The sequence below is a fragment of the Stigmatopora argus genome, chromosome 10 (genome assembly GCF_051989625.1).
Source record: "Stigmatopora argus isolate UIUO_Sarg chromosome 10, RoL_Sarg_1.0, whole genome shotgun sequence".
Lineage (NCBI taxonomy): Eukaryota > Metazoa > Chordata > Actinopteri > Syngnathiformes > Syngnathidae > Stigmatopora > Stigmatopora argus.
Window position 1 is genome coordinate 3425674 of NC_135396.1, and position 22377 is coordinate 3448050.

The 22377-nt window shown below is 41.6% G+C and overlaps 4 protein-coding genes across 5 annotated transcripts; 1 reads left to right on the plus strand and 3 right to left on the minus strand.

Annotated features, from left to right (window-relative positions):
• Window positions 1-138: 138 nt before the first annotated feature.
• On the minus strand, window positions 139-4984 carry LOC144083464 (RIMS-binding protein 2). 2 transcript variants are annotated; one of them, XM_077611348.1, is made up of 6 exons: window positions 4892-4984; window positions 1880-3018; window positions 1656-1812; window positions 795-919; window positions 631-702; window positions 139-566 (listed from the first exon to the last, which is right to left on the minus strand). In XM_077611348.1, exons 2-6 carry the CDS (start codon window positions 2105-2107, stop codon window positions 501-503), a joined length of 648 nt encoding a protein of 215 aa, XP_077467474.1. In that variant the 5' UTR covers window positions 2108-3018; window positions 4892-4984; the 3' UTR covers window positions 139-500. The 2 variants fall into 2 exon arrangements, with proteins under 2 accessions (XP_077467474.1, XP_077467473.1); XM_077611347.1 differs by lacking the exon at window positions 4892-4984 and having other exon boundaries at window positions 1880-3068.
• On the plus strand, window positions 3096-8297 carry ywhag2 (3-monooxygenase/tryptophan 5-monooxygenase activation protein, gamma polypeptide 2). Its single transcript, XM_077611345.1, has 2 exons — window positions 3096-3442; window positions 5373-8297. The coding sequence occupies exons 1-2, from the start codon at window positions 3356-3358 to the stop codon at window positions 6027-6029; spliced, it is 744 nt and encodes a 247-aa protein (XP_077467471.1). The 5' UTR covers window positions 3096-3355; the 3' UTR covers window positions 6030-8297.
• A 4106-nt stretch (window positions 8298-12403) lies between these two features.
• On the minus strand, window positions 12404-17691 carry camkk1b (calcium/calmodulin-dependent protein kinase kinase 1, alpha b). The gene is made up of 16 exons (XM_077612191.1): window positions 17396-17691; window positions 17266-17313; window positions 16556-16609; window positions 16419-16470; window positions 16230-16351; window positions 16068-16104; window positions 15977-15998; window positions 15801-15889; window positions 15271-15470; window positions 15141-15194; window positions 14975-15048; window positions 14668-14755; window positions 14128-14256; window positions 13947-14050; window positions 13586-13636; window positions 12404-13223 (listed from the first exon to the last, which is right to left on the minus strand). Exons 1-16 carry the CDS (start codon window positions 17621-17623, stop codon window positions 13139-13141), a joined length of 1437 nt encoding a protein of 478 aa, XP_077468317.1. The 5' UTR covers window positions 17624-17691; the 3' UTR covers window positions 12404-13138.
• Window positions 17692-19268: 1577 nt separating this feature from the next.
• On the minus strand, window positions 19269-22241 carry LOC144083481 (dicarboxylate carrier UCP2-like). The gene is made up of 6 exons (XM_077611381.1): window positions 21994-22241; window positions 21723-21930; window positions 20302-20508; window positions 19997-20098; window positions 19738-19918; window positions 19269-19656 (listed from the first exon to the last, which is right to left on the minus strand). Exons 1-6 carry the CDS (start codon window positions 22120-22122, stop codon window positions 19542-19544), a joined length of 942 nt encoding a protein of 313 aa, XP_077467507.1. The 5' UTR covers window positions 22123-22241; the 3' UTR covers window positions 19269-19541.
• Between the last annotated feature and the right edge of the window lie 136 nt (window positions 22242-22377).

The window sequence follows — 22377 nt, forward strand, 5'->3', positions numbered from 1 at the left end:
GTAAAATGTTTTTGTTTATGACGAGTACATTTCGTGATATCATATATATATATATATATATATATATATATATATATATATATATATATTTATTTATATATATATATATAGATATATATATATATATAAATAAATCTATTTTTTTGAGTAATTGGTGGTGTACATTTTTGCAACTACTATTGCAAAAAAATAGATCCTAACACAAACAGAAATTCTGTGCACCCGTCTGTCCGGTATATAAAGTACAAATTAAAATAATCCTACAAAATGTTATGTTATGACTATACATAAAAGTATTGCATAATGTAAAAAGAGTCCAAAAAAATACAAAATGTATAAATATGTAAAAAGCACACACCAAAAAGTTCTTCATAAGGCTATCATAATACCCTTTGCAGTCAGGTATTTTGTTTAAGTAACGTAAAGTGTTGTGTGTATTTTTGATTTTTTTTCTTTTTATATGACTTTAACGTGTTTTTTTGACGACCACAACCCACTAATCAATCCCACGGTAGCAGCTGCAGAAAGTTGGACGGCACCAACCCGCGGCGTCCTTGCAGGTCGCCCTGAAAAGACATTTTATTGGTCTAAATATCGAATAAAAGAACAAAATAGGTGATTAACCCTCACATAGTAGAAGCCGTCGGCGTCCATGTCACCCAACACGTAGATGATGTCACCTGAACGAAAGCCGATTTCGACCTGCAATTGAGGAGAAACGGGAAACACAAAAAGATAAAATGTATTATGGGAGTGATGGAGAAAAAATTTAAGTCCATTATGCTGTTACTTACTTCGCTGTCAGCATTGGGGGAACTTTCCCAAGGGTCGTAGTCGAACAGGGCCACCATGCGGCGTACCACGACATCTTCGGGAACGCTGGACACGGCGTCGCTCACGTCAGGAGTTAAAGACATTCCTGCAAAATGGAAAAATGACACTCCAGTACTGTAGGTGGTGCCATAGCGTAGTCATTAAAAAGAGAAATCGCAAAAGAAAACACGAAAATGTCGTACAAAAATGCTAAATAAGTCAAACAGCTGAAAAGTAACGGATATTTGAATGAACTAACAAATGAACCAAAAATTGGCATCCAAAAGATTTGCAAGCTGACAAATTAGCTAACAAATAAACTAACGTACGATTTAGCTAACTAGCAAACAAGCTAAATGGCTAATGAATTAAGTAGCGGAAATGAGCTAACAGGGGGGAATATGTAGTCAACAAAACCTTCAGACGGATGAAATGAAAATTAGCAAAAAGAATCAATAAACAAACGACGCAAACTTTCCACAAAAAGAAGAAGTGAATTGAAAAATGGACATAAGAAAACAAACGTAAATTCACATATGTTCCAATTAAAACACAATAACGGATGAGCAAATTGACAAATGGTAGCCCAGGGAAAAAAAAACACCTAAAGTGTGGCAGGAATAAATTAAAATCAATGACAAAAATGGACAGTCTTGAATACTGTGTGCAACTTCCCTAAGAAATGAACAGATGGCAATCACCTAAAGTGAAAGAACTGAGAAACAACATGCAAACAAAACAAAAGAGCACGACTTATAACCTAAAGAACAAATGAAGTAACTCACGATCAAAACCCATGAACCAACTCCCAAACAATAACACGAGAGCAATTTTCAGTTCACCTGTTTGATCTACGGGTATGAATCCCTGCCGCATGATCAGATGTTTGAGGTAGTGGTCGTCCACGGGTACTTCGGCCACCAAATTACTGGCCACGTAACCCGAGAGGCCGCCGGATTCCCCGTGATAGAAGCCGTCCACGTCCTTGTCGCCAAACACCTAGCGCAAAAATCCCAACTAAAAGTTATTTTGGGTCCAGGCCCCCAAAGGAAGACGGTGGTCTCACCTTGATGATCTGGCCCGGCACGAAGGGCAGCTCTTCGGCCGCCGTGTCCGGGTTGGGCGACATGGAGGCGGGATTGTACGGGTAGAGCGCCACGAAGAGCCGAGGCTCCGATCCCGGCGACGAGGCCCGGCTGGCGGTCTCCAACTCCCATTGGCCCAGATCCTCGGGGCTGACCACCCGCACTTCGTCGGGATAGATCAGCACGTCCAGCTCCATGACGGAGTCCATGGAGAGCTGTTGGCGGTCTTGAATCTAGGTTCCAGATGGTCCACCAGCCCTCGCCTTCTGCCTCATCCTCATTTTAGGTAACTAAGTTAAGAGGCGGTTACCGCTAATCCAATTTGCCTTCACCTCTAACTCGACATTGCGCATTTTCCACCACTCTTCTCTTCCACTTTGCCTTCATAAGTACATGCGTTTTTATAATTGTGGCTTACAGATCATTCATTTTCCATGATCCTTATCCTCACAATGGTGGCGGGGGGTGCTGGAGCCTATTCCAGCTGACTTTGGGGGACACCCTGAACGGTTGGCCAGCCAATCGCAAGGCACGAGCACAGGAGCAACCAAACACGCATACCTTAGGACAATTTAGAGTCTTCAACTAGCTAACTAGCTAGCCTAGCATACATGTTTTGCGGAGGTGGGAGGAAAGCGGAGTACCCGGAGGAAACCCGTAAAGGCAACCCCAGGGTGAACATGCAAACTCCACACAGTGAGGAGCCACCTGGGATGGAACCCTCAAACCACCGTGACCTTTGACCCACTTAGAAAAAGCCAAAGCTTCCTTTTTAACAGGTGATCTTAGTGACTAAGAAGCACCCGTGTGTGCGTCTGTCACTAAATGGCAATCCATTTGAATTCAGATGACTTTTCATCAATGATTTGAATCTTTTCTATTCAAAAACAAGTCCAATAGGTTGACTTGAATGTGCAAAATTCCTAGCGTATTAAATGAAAGTTTATTTTGAATGGAGGGTGTAGTTCTTCACGTTGACCACACGAGGTCAGCCTTTCAGATCTACAAAAGCCATTACGGCACACCCAACCCCTACTCTCCTTGAACTCCATTACCCAGAAGGCCTTGCGCCAGGGCAGCCACTAGTATTACATCATTGGCACGGGCTTTCAATTTTCTACTGGAGGGTGACGCAACCGATGGAGAGGGAGGGATGGAGGGATGGAGGGATGGAGGGAGGGGGGTGAGCTAAGGGAGAGAGAGAGAGAGTGAGTGCTTAGCCCGAGAAGAGCAGAACAGCTGCAGCGTTCACTTGTCGTCGGATTTTCACCGCATTGCGAATTGACCCAAACTACAAATTGAGATTTTTGAAATAAGAGCAAATCTCCAGGCGAGCGGCGCCGAGGCCTCAACACCCCCCCTGGCTCCCCCCCTCGGACAACAGCGCCACCCCCTTTGAAAAAAAAACCCAATTAAGCCTAAAAGAGCGGCACTAAAAGCCCTCCGTTTGCCCAAAGATGGTCGACCGCGAACAGCTGGTGCAGAAAGCCAGGCTGGCCGAGCAGGCTGAGAGGTATGACGACATGGCGGCCGCCATGAAATCGGTAAGTGCCTTTTAAATCACGCCGTCCGTCACGCCGATAGTCGTTTGCCATTCTTTTCAATTTACAGCGCCTTCTTGCTGACATGACGTCAAAGCCACTCCCTTTGTCTTGTCCTCTTGTGAATAGTCGGGTTACTAGGGATGCTCAAATTGGGCGGGGCCTGTGCTCCATCCACCGATATTATTAGTATTATTACTAAAAGTCATTTTCAACCAAATGACGCCTCCATTCCATTCAAAGCCACCCATCCAAGGGTGACCGGGGGGCACGTGAGGTTGCCCCTGCAGCCCCCCCAAAGCCCTTTTGTTCCCCCCCATACCCGCACCGCTTCTTCCTTTGTCTTGGAAAATACATCATAATCCGACTGGTTTGAGATTTAATGCAAATAAGAGCCATGTGAAATATGCAGGCCGGGGGTGGGGAGGCTTTTTTCTTTCTTTCCTTCCATCCACGCAAACGTAGGAGGCTGTGGAAGAAGGAGAAGCCTTCTGGAATATTCTTTTGTCATATTGCAGTGGAGTCAATAAGGACGATGATGATAAGATAAGATTTCTCAATGTAGAAGAAACTGCTGTGTCATGTCAGTGAGAGTCAAACTGGATTAGTGCAGCAGATTTTGATTGAAGAATGACTCAATCACATGTTAAGAATGTGCAGTAATGACATCAATTTATATCATTACTATTATTATTCTTATTATATTCACTGCAGATGCTCAAAGCGATTTATTGACTGCAATAGACGTCCAATCCATCTGGACTGGGAGAGTCTAAATGGATTGGAAAAAAATAGGCTAACTCATTCATGAAAATTCAGGTCAAGTAGATTGAACGCCTATCGCCGTCAATGGGAGCCAATGAGATGTTTAAAGAGTTGGAAAAAAAGGAATTGCAGGCTTCCCCAGTGCTTTATAAGCATGGCGGGCCGCCAGGCTTTTCCGGTGTTAAAACAGAATTTAAAAACTGTTTTTTATAGGTGACTTACAATAACCCATAACAGTATATGGGCAATATTTAAGCCATATAAGTCACAAATTTAGACACATGTACAATTCAAATAATTAAAAAAAAAATGATTTTCCAATTTTTTTTGGAAGTCAAGTAACAAGGCAACATATTGAGTCATTAACTGGCTTGTCAAGGGTTAATGACTGCTCTCACTGCATTGGTTAAGGCAAAAGAAAAAAAGTAGTAGTCAATTTTAGCCTTGGTTAAGGTCAGGGTGTGTACGCACAGGGTTTTCACTTACAGTGCAGCTGCCCGCAGTGCTCATGACAACATCTCAGTCATTTGAAAACGGCCCCTCCCTACCTCAATGCACCCCCCCACACCCCACGTCCAAAAAATGACTATCCCATACATCTTTAACTTAACATTAATTCCATGGAAATTTCCCAGAGCACCCTGCCAAATGTGTGCAGATGTATTTTGAATGTGAGTGTGTCGTTACCATGGAAATGGCCGCAAAACAGGATGGGCGATGACGGCGATGGACGCCCGACCCCGAGGTCGCCCTCCTTTGATGCGTGATGACCAACGTCCAATCGAATGGCTCTTTTCATCCTGTGAATTCAAATTCTATTGTTACTATCAGATGTCCAATCGGTTGGAACCGTGAAGGACGGCAGCAAATGAACATATTGACGTTCTGGCGCCGTCGTACATAGAAAAATAATTACAAATTACTTTTGACAACTTCTTCGTTGACTATATTTGTGGGCGGGGCCAAGGGCCCTGGGAAAGGAAGACACAGCAATTAGGATCACTTTGACTATGAAAATAGTTGATTGTTTTGCTAATTCATTAGCCCGAGTTAGCAGACACAAAATGGCCGTCCGAGCGACGTCGGTCGGACCCGCCCATTTGAAGCTGTTGGCCGGCACCAACGTGGACTTGACCAGTTCCCGCCGGGTTTCCCTCTCCCCCCTCAGGTGACGGAGCTGAACGAGGCGCTGTCCAACGAAGAACGCAACCTGCTGTCGGTGGCCTACAAGAACGTGGTGGGCGCCCGGCGCTCGTCGTGGCGCGTCATCTCCAGCATCGAGCAGAAGACGTCGGCCGACGGCAACGAGAAAAAGATCGAGATGGTGCGCGCCTACCGGGAGAAGATCGAGAAGGAGCTGGAGGCGGTGTGCCAGGACGTGCTCAACCTCCTGGACAACTTCCTGATCAAGAATTGCGGCGACACGCAGCACGAGAGCAAAGTCTTCTACCTGAAGATGAAGGGCGACTACTACCGCTACCTGGCCGAGGTGGCCACGGGCGAGAAGCGCGCCGCCGTGGTGGAGTCGTCGGAGAAGGCCTACAACGAGGCGCACGAGATCAGCAAGGAGCACATGCAGCCCACCCACCCCATCCGGCTGGGCCTGGCCCTCAACTACTCCGTCTTCTACTACGAGATCCAGAACGCGCCGGAGCAGGCGTGCCACCTGGCCAAGACGGCCTTCGACGACGCCATCGCCGAGCTGGACACCCTCAACGAGGACTCGTACAAAGACTCCACGCTCATCATGCAGCTGCTACGCGACAACTTGACTCTGTGGACGAGCGACCAGCAGGACGACGAGGGCGGGGAGGGCAACAATTAAAGCGCCGGCCGGGAAGGTTGAGACCACCACCCAGACCACGACGACGACGAGTTTAAAAAGAGAAAAATCAAGAAAAATTGGGCCAGAGAAACGAGGCCGGTGGACTTTGGCAGCCGCTTTTTGCCGACTCCACTCGCGCAGCAGCCGTTGTTTATTTTTCCATGCCTTTCCAGAAAAGAAACGAGAGGTGAGCGTGAGTTCCAGTAGACCTTTTCGCCGTGACGTACTTCCGGGTTTGCCAAAGCTTACGACGCCTTCTCGCCGTAAATTGAGACGGGTCGAGGGTGGAAGGACTCGGTTTGAAAAGATGGGCGAGGTCACTTTTTTGGGTGGAGAGATGGAACGGTAGCGGAAATTTCAATTGCAATTGTCGGCTCGATTAAATAAAAAAAATGCATTTAAAAAAATGGATATGTAAGGCAAATTCTCACTTCATTAGGGATCCGTTGACTCTTTTGTTTTCTTGTTTGAAGGACGACACGCTTGGACAAAATTGGCGGTTTCCCTCTGTCGACAAAAGAAAAAACCACAGTCAGAGGAATCACAAGTACTAAAAATTAATATAAAATAGGCACTACTTTGGAATTGTATTTCAATACGATTAAAAACCTAAAACAGGCTTGAGCAAAATTTCAGTCCATTTTTATAGACCCAACAATGAAAATTGGAAGCTGGGGCTGCTTTGCTCTAACAGGGACTGGGTATCTTGAATCTGCAATTTTAGTAAAAAATATATTTTTTAGGGTAACCAATAATTTTCTCTACCAACCAAAGGTTGTGTTGCATTAATGAGGCCCGGCTGGCATTCCTCCTCTAAATTTTGTCATTTTCAGAATAGCTCGTCCCTACTTTTCTGGCACCCAGAAGTACTCTGGCACTTATCGTTTACTCGCATTATGAAAAGGTCTACAAATATAAATATATAAATAAATAGAGAGAGCAAGAGAAATATATATATCGGGCGAAAGGGCCTCCACGCTGTTGATTTTCTTTGCGCCGAACCAGAGCACTCGTCGGCCAATCGGAGCGCGTCGTCAAATAGTATCGACGACATGGCACTCAGAACTGGGTCATCCAGACACGCTGCTTCATTTTTATTGTACTTTTCTTATTCTATGTATTCGTTGTGCATTGCGACAGTTGTTGGTTTCAGGAAGTAGTCGCAGCCCGGGGCAAGTCATTGTCATTAATATCTGTCGTAACGCCGCTTGATTCAAGAAAGTAGATTCCGGAAACAAATTGTTCCAGGAAGTAGTGCAAGGCCAAAAAGTGCGCGTTGAATTCCGCTAACAATTTTTATGAAAGGAAAAAAAAACATGTTCGGATGTGCAACTCACAGCTAACGTGACAAAACAACTGCATTCATTGTTGCAAGCTCAAATCCAGGAATTAGTCACATCCCTAAACAATGAATGGCTTCAATTGGCCCCCCAAAAAATACATATACTGCTTTTAAAAATGCTTCAACTAGTAGACCTTAGTTTACGCCCCCGCCATTTTTTAGAAGCGGATGTTACCAAAAAAAGAAGAAAAAAAAGGAAAAAAAATGAATGACAATGCAGCTTTGTGTTTTATTTCATGAAATGCACTTGCGTACAACTACTACTACTATTACTACTACTACTACTATACTGTTTCTTCAGTGTATACAATGATGATGATGACGAAGAATAATATGCTATATGATACTATTCAATATTGTGCATGCTGGTGATGTATTTATATACGGTAGCTCGACTTGATTCACTTACTGTATATTGTGGGTGTTAAATATTCATATGACTGAGAAAACAGAAAAATGCAGCCTTCTGTCTAATTTATTTGTTTTATAAAAGGATTATTTTCTCTACTCGTAATTGTTTTAAAAAAAATCCAAGATTTGCTTTTGTGGCATACAATGTGTGTATTTAATTTATATTAAAAAGAACAAATGAATAAAAATAGCTACAAAGAAGACAAAAAAGGATGCTAGAATTTCACCATTGTTCACTCAATGTCACCAAAAAAAGGCAATTATGACACACTGCAGTATTTATTATTTATGTTATGTTTTTTTTGGCGCTTTGATGAACGTGTTTGGACCACATAAAATTGGGTTTGTTTGTTTGTTTTGATACCTTTCTGCTTTTTCTCGCTGTTTTCCCAATTGACAAAAAATATCTTGAATGTGAGTCCTGATGTAGCAGTTGCACAAAAAACGGAATATTAGCTACAATGATCATTGAGACAATAAAATAAATCTAATAAAATGATGGCTGAATGATCAACGCGCCATTTCTCCTGTCTTTTTTTTACACAATTAAAAAAAATGTCGAAAAGCAAAGTCTTACCATTAAAATGAATACAAACCAAAAATTGCTCTGATCACAGCACCCATTATTACAGATTCATTTGCTGGACGCCCAGCACTGTCAATGGCAGTGCCTTAAAGGGGGTGACAGGCGGGAGGAATGATGTCACCGCCGCCCTTACTCCACACTATTTGGACAGCTGCTTGCATTTATTTTTAGTCTCCAAAGTTCCCGCAAGGCTGCCACGCGAGTCCTTTCATCATGCTACAAATAGCCTCCCCTGACTTTATATATATCGCCAAGTCACTCTCAACGTGTATTTTAAATGACAGAGCTTTCCAGTACTCTTTTTTTTAATGTTCTTATTCTGGGTCTCTGTCATTTTTGGACATCCGTTATGATGACGATTAAAGGCATTCAATTCTTCCAATTTAGGAAGGCACTTGCCAATGGTTTTAAAATGTAAAACACCTCAGGGATTTAAATGTTAGCATGTGAAAGAAAGTACACTTTTTCTTTGTTTGAAAAATATGTAAGAACTGACACAACGTTAAAAAAAATGACTAACAAAATTTCGGGGATTTTGTGTTAGCATTTTTGTAGCATTTAGCATGCGTAAAAAGGGTCGTCTTTTGATTCAATAATCTGTAATAACTGACATAACAGTTTACACGAGCTTTAGAGTTAGCATTGCTTGTTAGCATGTGTGAGCTTCATTTTTCTTGATTTGTTTGAATAATATGAAACAATTGACACAATATTAAAAAAAAATACTTTAGTAATTAGATTATCGCCAATTCACTTCGCATTTTTTATGCTATTAATTATTAAACAAAAATACCTCCGGTGTTAGCATTGTTTGTAGCATTAGCATGCGTAAAATGGTCTTCTTTTGTTTAAACAATACTTAACCAACATAACCATTTAAAAACGGAGTAATAAAACCACTACATTAATGTTACCATTGTTTTCCTTCCCCCTTAATTATAGTTTTCAACAATATTAATAACTATGAACTCCGGAAAAAAACATTGCCTTAATCTACTTTATTCACGTAAAAACGTTTAAATTTTCCCGAACAAAAACACACATTGGCTGTCACTGTTGTTTGTACCATTAGCTTCAGCTTTTGATAATTTTTAAAACCAACAAAATGTTTTGTGTTGTGGTGCATTTTTTTTTTAAACACTTTTTGGACAAAAACGGCTAAACTGCCCATTTTCCACCGTCGGTCTCTTCTTACCTTCTGCCTGATAGCAGGCTCACTTGCAGGATGAACCTTCTCACGAGATGAACAACCAATCACCGTTTGGCCGACGAGGCAAAGAGACCAATCAGATGGCCGTTGCTAGGGCTAGAAAAAGTCCCCCCCGCTGCTCCTACTGCCGCGCCGAGGTGACACCTAATGCATCCTATGAGGAACGTGACAAAAATGGAAGCGGACGTTCAGGCTTTAGGCGTTCGAGACCAGGCTGCTTTTTTTTAGCGCTAGGACACCATTTTGGAGCCACTTTGGGATGTCAAAAGTAGCCTTTTCATCAAATTCACACTGCAAATAGGTTTGTTTAAATCAGATTATTGGAATTATTTAAATATACGTTTTTTATGTGAAAAAAGGCACTAACACTGGGAGAAAAACACGATTTCTGCTCGAAAAGTAAATCGGACGATAAGAATTCCAGAACTATCTGCTTGGCATCAGAAGGACGTAAAATGTGGCTATAAATAAACCGTCGGTAGACAGGTGGTAGATCAAAGACACCCTTTTGACAAGGAAAAGGCCCAACTCATCGATGATAGAAAGGAAAAAAAAGTAACCTGTCAATGCGGTGGTCAAAAGTGGTACTGCAACTTTCTCCAACATACAGATAACGTAGATTTTTCCTTTTTTTCTAGGTACATGACATCGCTATTGTATTGGCCCGAATATAAGAGGTTTTTTTTTGCATTGAAAAAGTGTGGGTCGTCTTACATACGGGGTCTAGACGTTATACCCATTCACAACGCTAGATGGCGCCAAGTATCTTTAGAGGGAATGCTGAAGACTTTGATGGTTCATACACTTACTGCAATTTTGTTGTTTTATCGCACTAGATTGGTTCATTTACATTTCAAAAACCACAGGCTATTCAAGTAAAATCAATTTTTCCAATTTATGAGGGGGTTGTCTTTATTTTTGATGGCGTCAATGCGGCAGCGTGGCGTGACGGGCAAAAAAGACTTCAGCGGCATCTATTATTCATGCTGCCTTTTTGCGCTCTGTATTATTGATACAAAATGGCGGCACGCTGGTCAAGTCGCACTGAAAGCAGAGGACATTTTTCTCTTTTATATTTATCCATTTTTGTATTACTCTGTATTGTTATTGTTATTATTATAATTTTGTATTTGTATTAATAAGTAATGGGATTTAAAATTGGAGAAAAAGAACAATCCTTTTCATATTTATTTTATACTGAAAACAATATGAAAAACATTTTCACAGAGCAAAGCCATACATTTAATTTTATTTACTTAAAATGAATCTATATTGAAAATGTTAATTTACAAATTAGAAACTGATCAAAGACAATTTGATACCCCAAAATTGTAAATTTATGTTGTCATATTTCTGTCCATTTTTGTTTATCATTCAAATTCACATTTAACTGTAATTTTTAGTCTAGAAATATTTCATGCCTTGAAAATCCTTCAGCTAAGTGCTATTTAATATTAAATTGTCTTTGATTTGATATCTTTGTAAAAGTACACCACAAAAAATGGGTTTCTAATTTAAAAAAAACCCTGAAAATGGCAGTAACATTGACATGAAAAAAACATACCTTTTTGTTTTTTAAAATTGATTTTCATGTCTTGATCTGTTCTGATTGTCTGGTTTTGAGCACTTCACGGGTGAGTTGTCAAGCATGTGGGCACGAGGGGTCTTCCCCCACACTTACATGCACCCCCCTAAAAAAAGGAAAAAAAAGATGTTTCAATGCATGAGCACACTTTTTAAAGCTTAGTAAACAAAGCAGCAAAAGGAGTATGAAGGATAGTCTTTATTAAAAATACAGTAGCGAGCGAGAAGTCGCCCAGCAAAATTTCAAGCGCATATCACCGGCGAGGTTTTTCATTCTTTTTTTCTTTTTAATTTTGTGCTGTTGCATGGCAACGGTTTCCACAGAAATCCTCCCTCGCGGCTCCCCGCACAACTGCAGCAAATTTGCAAAGAAGAGACCAGAATCAACATGACTATTTTGTCAAATTTGGGAAATATTAGGAATTGATCATTTGTTTGCTTCCAGGCCCTCAGTTAAAATGGATTGGACGTCTATTGCCGTCAATAAAAGTTTTCATAATCAATTTCCCTTTTTTACTATCATATGTGTCCTGGGATAGCAGTGAATGAGTTAATCCAATGATAAGTTATGAATAAAAGTCGACTGGAGTGACCAGTTTTTCAAAGGAATTAATAAAAATATATATATTTATGTATTAATACATAAAGGGACCCCTTCCCCTCCTTTTCAAATTTTTCAATAGTGAAGTCCATTCAAAATTCATGCTTGTGTTTGATGGAAAGCAAGTTCTACCCTCTAGTGGACAAATGTAAAAGTGAACACTTGAACCGCAGCAAAGAATAGACAGAAATAGGGACATGATTATATATTTTTAAATATTTATAATTTATATTTTTAGTAACTCCTACCGTGTATTTGGAGAAGGTGGGAAAGGTCATAAAAACTAAATTTTGAGTGAACTATGGAGGCCAATTAGCTATAAAATGACTTGAATGTATAAACCACATATTGCAATTGGCTTTTTTGTTGTTGGTAAAAATGCTTTTGTTTTCATTTAAAAGATTATAAACATTTAAATTGAACATTTATCATTTGCTATACATGAGACAGTGTAATGCTGATATATGTGCATGCCAAGTCTCAATTAGGATGAGTATTATATATTGTTCTAATTATGTTCAATATACCAGTAATACTTGTTTTAAATTGCAAATTGATACAATTTGATTTTAAAAAAAAGATATTTAAAAAAAAAAAAACCTCTACGGAAGCTCAAAGGTAAACCAGGCTCGGAGCAATATTTGCCTTATTTAAATGCTCTTTATTTATCAGTTGATGAATAAATGAACAAACATGTAATTCTTTTCAGGAATATGGGAAGAAACTATACGCAACTTACACGCATTTTTTGCGTAAACACAGCCACAGTCAATGTGTGTCACTTTGAATGTAAACGCACATAAGAACAAATATTATAGACCAAGACATAAACTGAAATTTGGTTTTATGTTGCACGGTAAAATATCTCAGCTTTTAGAGACCTGTTTTTTCCCCAATAGTTTTGCAAAAAAAAAACATTTTTGAATAATTAATGCTCTGAATTTAGCTTATTGGGGACAAGGTCATGGAGTGTTAAAAACAAGGAAAAAGCCAGCGCGTAATTAGCAAGAGTTCAAATAACAACAAACATTGACGTCATCAATGCAAAGTTTTGGGTTTGGAGGACAACTTTTAAGGACGGGATTTTTATCTGAGGCTGAAAAAGTCAAGTGGCCCGTTTTATCCGATTAGCGGACATGTCGCTCCGGCAATGACGGGGTGGAGGTTTTTTTTAGGGTAAAAACCTGGACCTGGCCTTCTCCCTGGTCGTGTGTTCCAGGAGAAGGCGTGCAGAAGAGGGATGGATCATATTTCAGTTTTGTGCACTCATTTTTTTTCTGCCAGCACCTCTTCTTTAGCTAAAATGTTCTGTTGAATAGAGTCGTTGTAGGAAAATGTAAACAGTTATTCTTCGGACAGCCTGTTTTTTGTCGTTCTAGCTTGTGTCCGAACACTCTGTGAACGCTTCGTCTTCGAATAAATCCTCCAGTTCGTCGCGGCTTCCGTCGCGGCTGTTGCTCCTGACGGGCCAACACAATGTGAGCAAAATGGGAGAATTTGGATGAGCAAAAATTGGGAATAGGTGCGGATGAGTTGGGATTACTAGTTTGGATCTAAGTTTGCTAGCGGAGGAGAAATTTACGATTACGTTTTGCAACCCCAAAAAATTGATAGCCTATTTTGGCTCCTTTAACACTTCTGCATCACATGATTATTAAATACAGGTATTTTGGTTGGTTATTTTGAGGAGAAATACGCCCATTTGTGATGACGAGAAGCCGGAGAAGGATGGAAGTATGGAAGGGTTTGAAATTTAGGAAAGCATGAGGAGGAAAAAAATTAAAATTAAAAAGAGGGGAAAATGTTTGTTGAGAATGATTACCTTAAAGAAGGGTGAAGGTGAGCTGAGGATCCCAAAAGACTCCAACAACCACTGGAAGAAAAAGATCGTTGTCTTCACTTGCCTCATTTGACACTTAGAAATTATTCACAAGTAGCACAACATTATACATTTCATCAAAGGAGCAAAAAAAGCAACATGATTTTTGACTACAAGCACATGTACTTGCGAGTATTTGTATTTCAAGTATGTGGACTTGTGTGCACTATTACTACAAATGTGTTTACTTGTACTAGAAATGCATGGAATTGAGTGTACTTTTACTACAAGCATGTGTACTTGTACAGGTGAAGTCAAATGTTGTAATTTTGGAACTTGGGCTGCTTTGGAGCCGCTTCCTTACGTCAAAAGACCACCCGGAGCAGACATGGACCTCTCGGCTCGTCTGGCGGGACACTCAAAGGGATTGCTGAAGGAGCGCTTCCTGAGCATGGACTTCACCAGGATCTGCAGATATTCGAGGGATTACTGTAGTTCCTCTCGTTCCACTAGAATAGCCTTAAAATTCTAATGAGGTTTCTCACCACAGTGGAGAGGCTGGAAATGAGGGTGACGCTGTTCAGAACGTCTTCGTCTGTCACATCCACTGCTGTGCAGTGATCCTCCTCCAGCGGTAGAGGGCACTCTCCGGACTCTGTCACCCATTGGTGGAGCTGCCAAGCAGGCGGGCACACAGTTAAGAGACAAAATCTAACAACAATTTATTTTTTTCCCCCAAAGGCAAAAATAAAAAAAATGGAAGAGCCAACTTGAAATCCGTCCATTGTCAGGGGGATCAGAATCAGTTCAAAAAAAAATACTTATTAGTATTAACTCATTGGCTGTATTACGGATTGCTACTGTTTAAGTGGCAAGTTCCATTTAGTGTAAAAGCTGAGAAGTACAACAAAATCTAGGCTGATTTAATCTTGTGTGGGCCATATACAATGATATTTTCATTCATTCATTTCATTTTGTTGGGGGACAATACAACAAACGGGGAAGCAGGCCACAATCCGAGCCACGGTTTGGACGTATGACATTTCAGTAGCGCAAGGTCGTACTATTTGCGGAGTGTTGCTCACTTTCATTTGCGGGACGGTGATTCTGCTCTGCGGATTTTTGTCCAACATGTTTTCAATGAGCTGCTTCAGTTCTTCGCTTATCTCAGGCCTGTGGAAAGAGAACACAATCAAAAGCGAGTCACTCAATCTAAACAAGATAAAAGTCACCCAATATCAACAAAAAGCAACCCACAAATGAATTTAGCAAGCAGCAAATCATATTTTTTTACACCAAAATACCCCAGACAAAGTGGTAAAAAAAGGAAAAACATTTTTTAAACTGGTTTTGTTCTTTATAAAACCCCATCATATCAGAACACGGTCTCACGTTTGCAGAAATTCCACAGGCTTGTTCTTGATCTTGTTATGCAGGGCAACGATGTAGTCGTCGTAAAAAGGACACTGCGTGTATACGTGCAGGTTACAAGAAATAAGGAAATGTACACATTCACACAAACTGACAAAATTTCCTATTTTACACATAGTTTGCGTACCTTTCCATAGACAAAGCAGTAGAGCGTCACCCCCATGGCCCACACATCTAGCGCCTGCACAAACACAGAGACAGAAGCTAAAATGAGGCCTTTGCCACGGTTGTTTTTTTTTGCAGAGGCAAACCTTTACCTTTCCCGTAAATTCCCGTTGGTGTTCCTCCATGGTCTCGGGCGCCATGAAGGCAGGGGTGCCGGCCGTGCCGGACAGCAGCGCGTCGGCTCCCTCGAACTCGTTGCTCACGCCAAAGTCGGCGATCTTCACGTGGCCGTCGTCGCCCAGCAGCAGGTTGGACGGTTTGATGTCGCGGTGGATGATTTTGTGGAAGTGCACTGCCAGGAATAGCGTTGCAAATGAAAAACCAACACAATGACCAATACTAGAGTTATGAAACCGTTTACTAAGTTGAAACAAATGACTAAAAACTTGAATTCAAAGAAAAATAATCATAGTCATTTTCTAATAAAATACTAATTGAGATGAACTCATTCACTACCAACCAACGGATACCAGACTTTGCCCCCCATTTTTTAAATTTTTTCATAAGTGCGACAGAATATTTTGTTCTATAAGGACATGAACACAAAATGTACAAACACAGACACATTATAAATTTAAATAAAAACTAAATGTCACATGGTGCCAAATGCGTGTCAACGTACAATACTCGATGCCCAGCACGACATCTCGGAAGTAAAAACGAGCCCGATCCTCCGTCAACGGCTCATCCGTGGGCACCTCCATCACAGGACTGAAAAGCAACCGACCCAAAAAGAAAGAACCGTCAAAATAATCCAATCCTTTTCAGAGAACACCCAAATGCAAACAGCTAACACACCCTTTAGTCATCAGTTCGAAAGCTTGAAAAGCAAAAAGCCGTTTTAGTCTTTGAAGTCGTCACCCCCCAAAAAATGTCATTGAGATTTTACCCATGTGAAGTCCATCTTCGTCAGGATCGTCAAGAACCTGCAAATACACGAGCAGAAATGATACTACGGCGGCTGACAAATGAACAAATTGTTCAGTAAGCAACACCAACCGTTTTACTTCTAACTACAAAGCTGGTGTTTGCAACGAGGGCACTGACCGACCTCCACCAGCCTGACCACGTTGTGGTGGTCCAGCTTCTTGAGAATGGCGATCTCGCGATAGATCCTCTCCAGGGGCATTGACGTCTTGGAGAAGCCCTCCTGCTGGGGGGGTACAGCACGACCTGAAGACAGAAAAGGATGAAATTCCACACTCTTACCCGTGTTATGCTCTTTAGTGGCGCTACTCACGCAGAAAGCCAAATTGTTTCATGAGCTTCTTCTTAGAAACCACCTTCATGGCCTGGGTGTAAAGAATTAAAAAAAAACATGAGAATGAGAATACAGATAAAGCAAAATGACTGAAATTAGAAACGTGGTCTACTTACATAATACTGTTCCGAGTCTTCGTTGTAAGCGAGTTTCACCACGCCATAAGAACCCTAGTTTACAATAATAACAAATTATATTCTGGAGCATGAAAAACAGCAGTAGTATCACCATTCAGTCACAAGATAGCAGTATTAAAGAATAAAAATATTATAGAATTTTCATGTAGCCAGACAAACAATTTTAAAGCACCAATCCCTAACTTTGGCGATTTAAAAAGGGATTCATTATTAATAGTTTTTGATGCTACACTCAATATTTATTATAATAATCATTAATATGCCCTTTTCCTATTTTTTTCATGAATAAATAAAATGGTAAAGTAAAAAATGCTAATAAACAGTAAGTAAAATAAAAAATAACAGTCACACTTTAAGCTGAAAAATAACAAATAATAGAACAATTAAAATGAAAACACATTTAAGTAAGAAACTTGCAGTTGTATCTTTAAAAAAACCATGAATTTATTGGCAGCCATTGACAGCGGTAGATGTCCAATCTGTATGAACTGGGAGGGCTGTGAAAGTTACAATAAACTCTTTGAAATTCTCATCCATGCCCCAAAAAGTTTTAAAATTAAAATCAGTCCAAAAATGTGTCATCGCTTTTTCTAAAATATATGTCGATCTTGTTAAAAAAAAAAGATTTATCTTCTGATATCTTATTTTCTGAACCGCTTTATCCTCACTAGATAATAATAAATTTATACCTTTCCAATCTCTTTCTTGAGCTTGTACTGGTTTAATTGCACAAAGTCCTGAAAGCAGAAAAAAAATCCTTCAGCCTCCTGAGAACAAAAAAACAGATTATTTCAAAGACATGGGAAAGGCGTTGCTGACATCGCTGTCGGTGATGGACACCCTCTTGGTCTCGATGGTGGGCTGCCTGAAGACGCGCCCGCCACGCTCCTGCAGGGACAACTTCCTGTCGGAGAAGCGGGCCCGTTGGGTGGCGGCCGAGCGATAGCCGCCGTTGGGCGCCGAGGCCGCGTTGACGCTCATGGCCGCCACCGTGTCGGCCAGCTCGGCGTGGTGGTCCGCCTCGTTGTCGTCGCCCGACACGCTCATGATGACCCGGAGGGGTAGGTCGCTCACTCGGGAAGCATCGCGACGCCGCTGATGGGAAAATAAAAAGAGGGAAAAGACAGGAAATCACGTCATTTGCAGAGCATCGGAATCGGGTAAAAACATATAATTTTTTTAAACCTTGGAGCTTCACTTTTGTAAACGTAAAATGGATAAAATGCTGTTTGATAGTTTTAATGCCCTCATTAATAGGCATAAATTCATCTGTCGGCCAAATTTGCGCAATTTCTTGTCCTTTTAAAGCTTTTAAACCAACTAAATTTGACTGTACTACAAATGTATGGCTAAACCAACTGATCATTTTTTAGACTATTTGTATTGGAATTTCTGGCAAGATGAGAGTTCCCATCCGCGAGATTGTCTCCAGCATGTTGTCTTGAGATACAAGAGCTAAACGCCGGAAAGCTCCTTATGCAACGACGGCAACAAAAGATCGGGGAGGAAAACACTTCCTCGCCAAGAAGGAATTTGAATTGACTCAAGGTGTGTGTGTGAGACAAACACTCAAGCGCGCAAACATACAAATTAAAATCCAGCTCGTTTGTTTATACAGAAAGGAGAACAATACAAGCCTGAAGCGTGCGTACTGGCACATATTAAAATTTATACTTTCACTAGTCTCCAACCCTTTTGACTTTACTCACACTGAACAAGTATTTTGTATTAACACGCAAATTACAGATATATTCACACTTAAATTTGACCTTTTCTACTTTATCCTTGTATTTGCTTTTCTCCACAGTTCTCATTTGTTCTGCAAATTCAATTTAGGACTCATAATTCAGATTAACTCCCACTTTTGCCAGCTGGAAAGAAAATATATCTATACCAGAGTCAGATGTTGAATTGTGTGTCTGTTTCTTTTGTTAAAGCAATTGCTGATGTGTCTAAACGCATCCTGAGTCTCTCAGTTTTTTGTGTTCTCTCCGTTTATCTTAAAATCCTCCAAAACAGAAAACAGTCAAGTACGAGGTCAAGACACGTTAACGCTAAAAATACGTCAAAATAGGTTCTATGAGTCGATGTGTACTCACCTAGCGCGAGAGCGGACCTCCCGTGTCCCGGGTCGTCGTGGTCGTCCTACGCGAGGTCGACGTCGGAGGTGTACCTTTTGTGTCTGAGCGCCGGACTTTCACTGTTAATCGGAAAGAGGTCGCGGTCAGCTAGCGCCGGCGTTTAGGGATTAGCCTGGGCCGCATTTAGCGCAGCTGAGCGCTTCTGAACACCACAACATGACCCGAGAAGGCCGGGAGGGGTCGGAGGGGCTGTGCTGATACGTTGAAAAGTCGAGCATCACAGCATCACAGCTCAACCACGGGTGGCAAACTCATGTTGGTCGTGGGCCATGAAAATGAATCTTCATTCAGCGTGGCCAGGTAGAAGAATCCTGAAAAACTTGGAAGAGCTTCGATGATGAAATTGACATTTGTTAACAAAGACTAATTGCAAGACAAAAAATTGACTGCGACATTTGAATGTTGTCTTGGCTCAACAAACAAAGAAATGATTTTTATCTGTCTTGTGCCTGTTTGCATATGACAGATTGACTGAGCTTTTTATAGCAAACATTCAATTTAGAAAAAGGATCGGAACAGATTTGACTTTTTGTTAAAGCTTTATTGTGTCAAAACCAGGAAAAGAGACACTTGTTTCAAGACCGTGTCAATAAAGGCAAAGCTAAATTACAAGCATAAGTATGTCAACACACCTTTCAATAGGAATATAAAAGAAAAATACAACAAATATTTAAAATTGATGTTAATAAGTCCAATTTCTGAATTGTTAAAGTAATTCATTGAGTATGTAAATAACGGCACTACTCAATGGCCAATTCATGATTTATGCATCCTACCAGTGTTGTCAATTTTTCCCCTTACGAAGCAAAAACCGGCTGGACGGGTTATAGCAGCGACTCCACGGACTTGTGTGCTCTTGTCATCCCTCTTTTAATCTGCTCGTAGCTCATAAACATAACCACGTTCCACGAGCCCAGGCGCAAGAAGGAGGCCAAGAATCTGCAAAAACAGGCACAAAAAACATGATTTGCAATTTGCATGCATTTTTCCTTGATACTTTTCATAACAGCACATCCGTACCCTTTGTAGAAGGCCGTGGGCCCTTCCTTGAGCAGCATAGTCAAGGCGCAACGGAGGGAGCCGCTGTACTGTCCCGGCGGAGAGTTCATGTAGCGCGTTTTGATCACGTCCACCGGAGACGCCACCACGGTGGTGCAGAAGCCGGCGGCGAAGGCGGCCGTGAAGTGGCAGGGCATGTTATCTGGGGGCGCCAGGTTAGGCGAGCCGCCCTCGGGCAGGTGTTACGGTGGTCTCCCGTCGTGCGCGAGGTTCTACTTGCCAGTCATCAGCTTGGACCGCAGGAGGCGCTCCTTGATGATGTCATAGGTGACCATCTCGCAGCAATTCACGATGGCGTTGCGAGCGATGTTTGGCAGGCAACCTGCGGATTTCACTTGGCTGCTCCAAAAGTTGCACAATCCAAATACCTTTGTCTTTATTATTCTTCCTATTCATGTTGACTACTTATTTATTGCTATTAGTTATTTATTTGTGCACTTTATGGTGATGATTTAGATCTCACTATACATGTATATTTACAATAAAAGATTCCAATTCCAATTCAGCAATATACGAAGGAGGTACCTTTCCACAGCCCTCGGACTCCTTCGTCCCTGGCGATGGTCCTGTAGGCTTCCATGGTGCCGCTGTACCTGGCCGCCGCCGAGGAGCCTCGGGGCACGCGGCCCTGCGCCTGGAAGCGAATTTTGACCACGTCGGTGGGCTGGGCCACCATCACTGCCATGGCCCCCGTGGTGCAGCCCGCCAGCAGTCGAATCCCAATGCTGGCATCTACAAAAAAAATGGGAGAAGTTAAAAATTTTTAGAAGGATTTGGACAATTCTCGGTCAACAATGTCGGAAAAATTAAATAGATTACATTTGATCCATTTCAACAGTGACAGGCTAACGGATAAGAACTTTTGCAATAACTCAAGAAAGAATAAATGCATTATTAAAAATGCAGGCTAGCTTTGTAATATGAAACGGAAGAGGTGATTCCATTTTGCAAGGCCACCGAGGTCTGAAAAGGATTTTTTAAAGAACTTGTTTCACCCTAAAAGGCAGGCACTCAAGCAAAGAGTGCAATGCTTTGAGTTTGGCTGCTTAGGTGGGACTTCTGCTCTCTGTGGAGGAAGTGGGAGAGCGGAGGATGCTGACCAGGATGATGTCCATCATGAACAGCACCTCCCACCCCCTGCATGAGTCTGTGGAGACCCTCCGAAGCTCTTTTAGCAATAGACTGCGGCACCCTCATTGCAGCAAGGTGCGCTTCTGCAGATCCTTCCTCCCATCAGCTGTCAGGCTCTTTAACAAAAAAATGGCTGAGTGTTAAGACCTACCTTATGCATGAATGTACATCTATGTGTATGTATGTATATATGTGCTTATATATGTATGTATACATATATATATATATATATAGATATATATATACATATATATATATATACATACATATATATATATATATATGTGTATATAAATATATATATATATGTGTGTATATATATACACATATATACATATATATATGTGTATATAAATATATATATATGTGTGTGTATATATATACATATATACACATATATATATATATATATTTATTTTTTCAGCAACACGCTTATTTATTTATTAACTTACTTATTACCCATCTATTTATGTCTAAAATGCCTTTCCTATTTCTGCATCCTCACCCTCTTGCTACTGTGACAACGAAATTACTTGAATACGGGATGAATAAAGTTATCCAATCCAATTTCACAGCCATGAAGTTATGAGGTTGAAGGTTTGGTCTTGGCACAAAATCAAGAGGAAACGGCTACTCTCCCCTAAAGGGCGGGGCCATAGCGTTCTTCTTCACTATAGGAATGCCTGCTGGGGTGGTTACTTTGCCTTTACGACACACCTTCTTGACTTTCAAAATAATGAGACAGACGCCTGCAGCAAAAACAATGAATGCATAGTTGTGACAAGTCCGGATTTACCATCACTCATAGCACTCACCTTCCGAGCCCCCGCTGTACAAGTGCTTCATGGTGTCATACAGGCCCACCCGCACCGATGCGAAGCCCATCTGCCTGTGCAGCCCGGCGATAAGTCCGTTGTAAAGTCCCCGGACGCCTTCTGAGTTTTTGATGGTGAAGATGGTACCAAACACACCCCGGTACATGGGCTTCTGGCCCCTCGCCAAGGCTTTGGATTCACCTTGAATCTAGAAGAAAATAATACAGTGACCACTCTGTGTGGTCGTGTCCCTCCCGCAAGTTCTGCTCACCTGCAGTCTGACTTTAGCCGTGTCCAACGGGAAGGTGACCAGGTCCGCCACGCATCCGGCCGCCCCGGCCGATAAGACTTTGACGAGCACCGGCGGCTGCAAATCTGTGGATTTTCCTCTGCCGACCATTGTCGAGAGCAAAACCTTCGTCTGAGGATCAACAAAAACAAATAGACGCCTCACGGAGTCACATTATAGCTAGCTCAGTCAGAAGTAAACGCCGGTGTCCCGCCTCTAGCCCTATTGAGGCTGCCAACTTTAGTACTGCTATTAAAAAAAAAAAAGACCGGCAAAGGCAACCGGTTACTCCGTCTGTCGTGCGCACACTCATGTAGCCGGTCATGCGAACACAACTGACACAAAAGAGTCACGTCACCTGCGCAA

Bases quoted from the DNA above. Each gene is read 5' to 3' on its own strand.
- LOC144083464 (XM_077611348.1), bottom strand. From the start codon at position 2,107: ATGGACTCCGTCATGGAGCTGGACGTGCTGATCTATCCCGACGAAGTG. The intron at 920-1,655 runs GTGAACTGAAAA...TCCATTTTGCAG, and splicing joins CATACCCGTAGATCAAACAG to GAATGTCTTTAACTCCTGAC. The intron at 567-630 runs GTGAGGGTTAAT...ATGTCTTTTCAG, and splicing joins ACGCCGACGGCTTCTACTAT to GGCGACCTGCAAGGACGCCG.
- ywhag2 (XM_077611345.1), top strand. From the start codon at position 3,356: ATGGTCGACCGCGAACAGCTGGTGCAGAAAGCCAGGCTGGCCGAGCAG. The intron at 3,443-5,372 runs GTAAGTGCCTTT...CTCCCCCCTCAG, and splicing joins TGGCGGCCGCCATGAAATCG to GTGACGGAGCTGAACGAGGC.
- camkk1b (XM_077612191.1), bottom strand. From the start codon at position 17,623: ATGAGCGTGTCGGGCGACGACAACGAGGCGGACCACCACGCCGAGCTG. The intron at 15,471-15,800 runs GTACGTTGACAC...TATTCCTGGCAG, and splicing joins CGTGCTGGGCATCGAGTATT to TGCACTTCCACAAAATCATC. The intron at 13,637-13,946 runs GTAAGGAAGCGG...TTTTTCTTCCAG, and splicing joins GCTCCGGGTGGTCTTTTGAC to TGGTTGTTGGAGTCTTTTGG.
- LOC144083481 (XM_077611381.1), bottom strand. From the start codon at position 22,122: ATGGTCGGCAGAGGAAAATCCACAGATTTGCAGCCGCCGGTGCTCGTC. The intron at 21,931-21,993 runs GTGAGCAGAACT...ATTTTCTTCTAG, and splicing joins CGGCTAAAGTCAGACTGCAG to ATTCAAGGTGAATCCAAAGC. The intron at 20,509-21,722 runs GTGAGTGCTATG...TTTTTTTTGTAG, and splicing joins GTACAGCGGGGGCTCGGAAG to ATGCCAGCATTGGGATTCGA.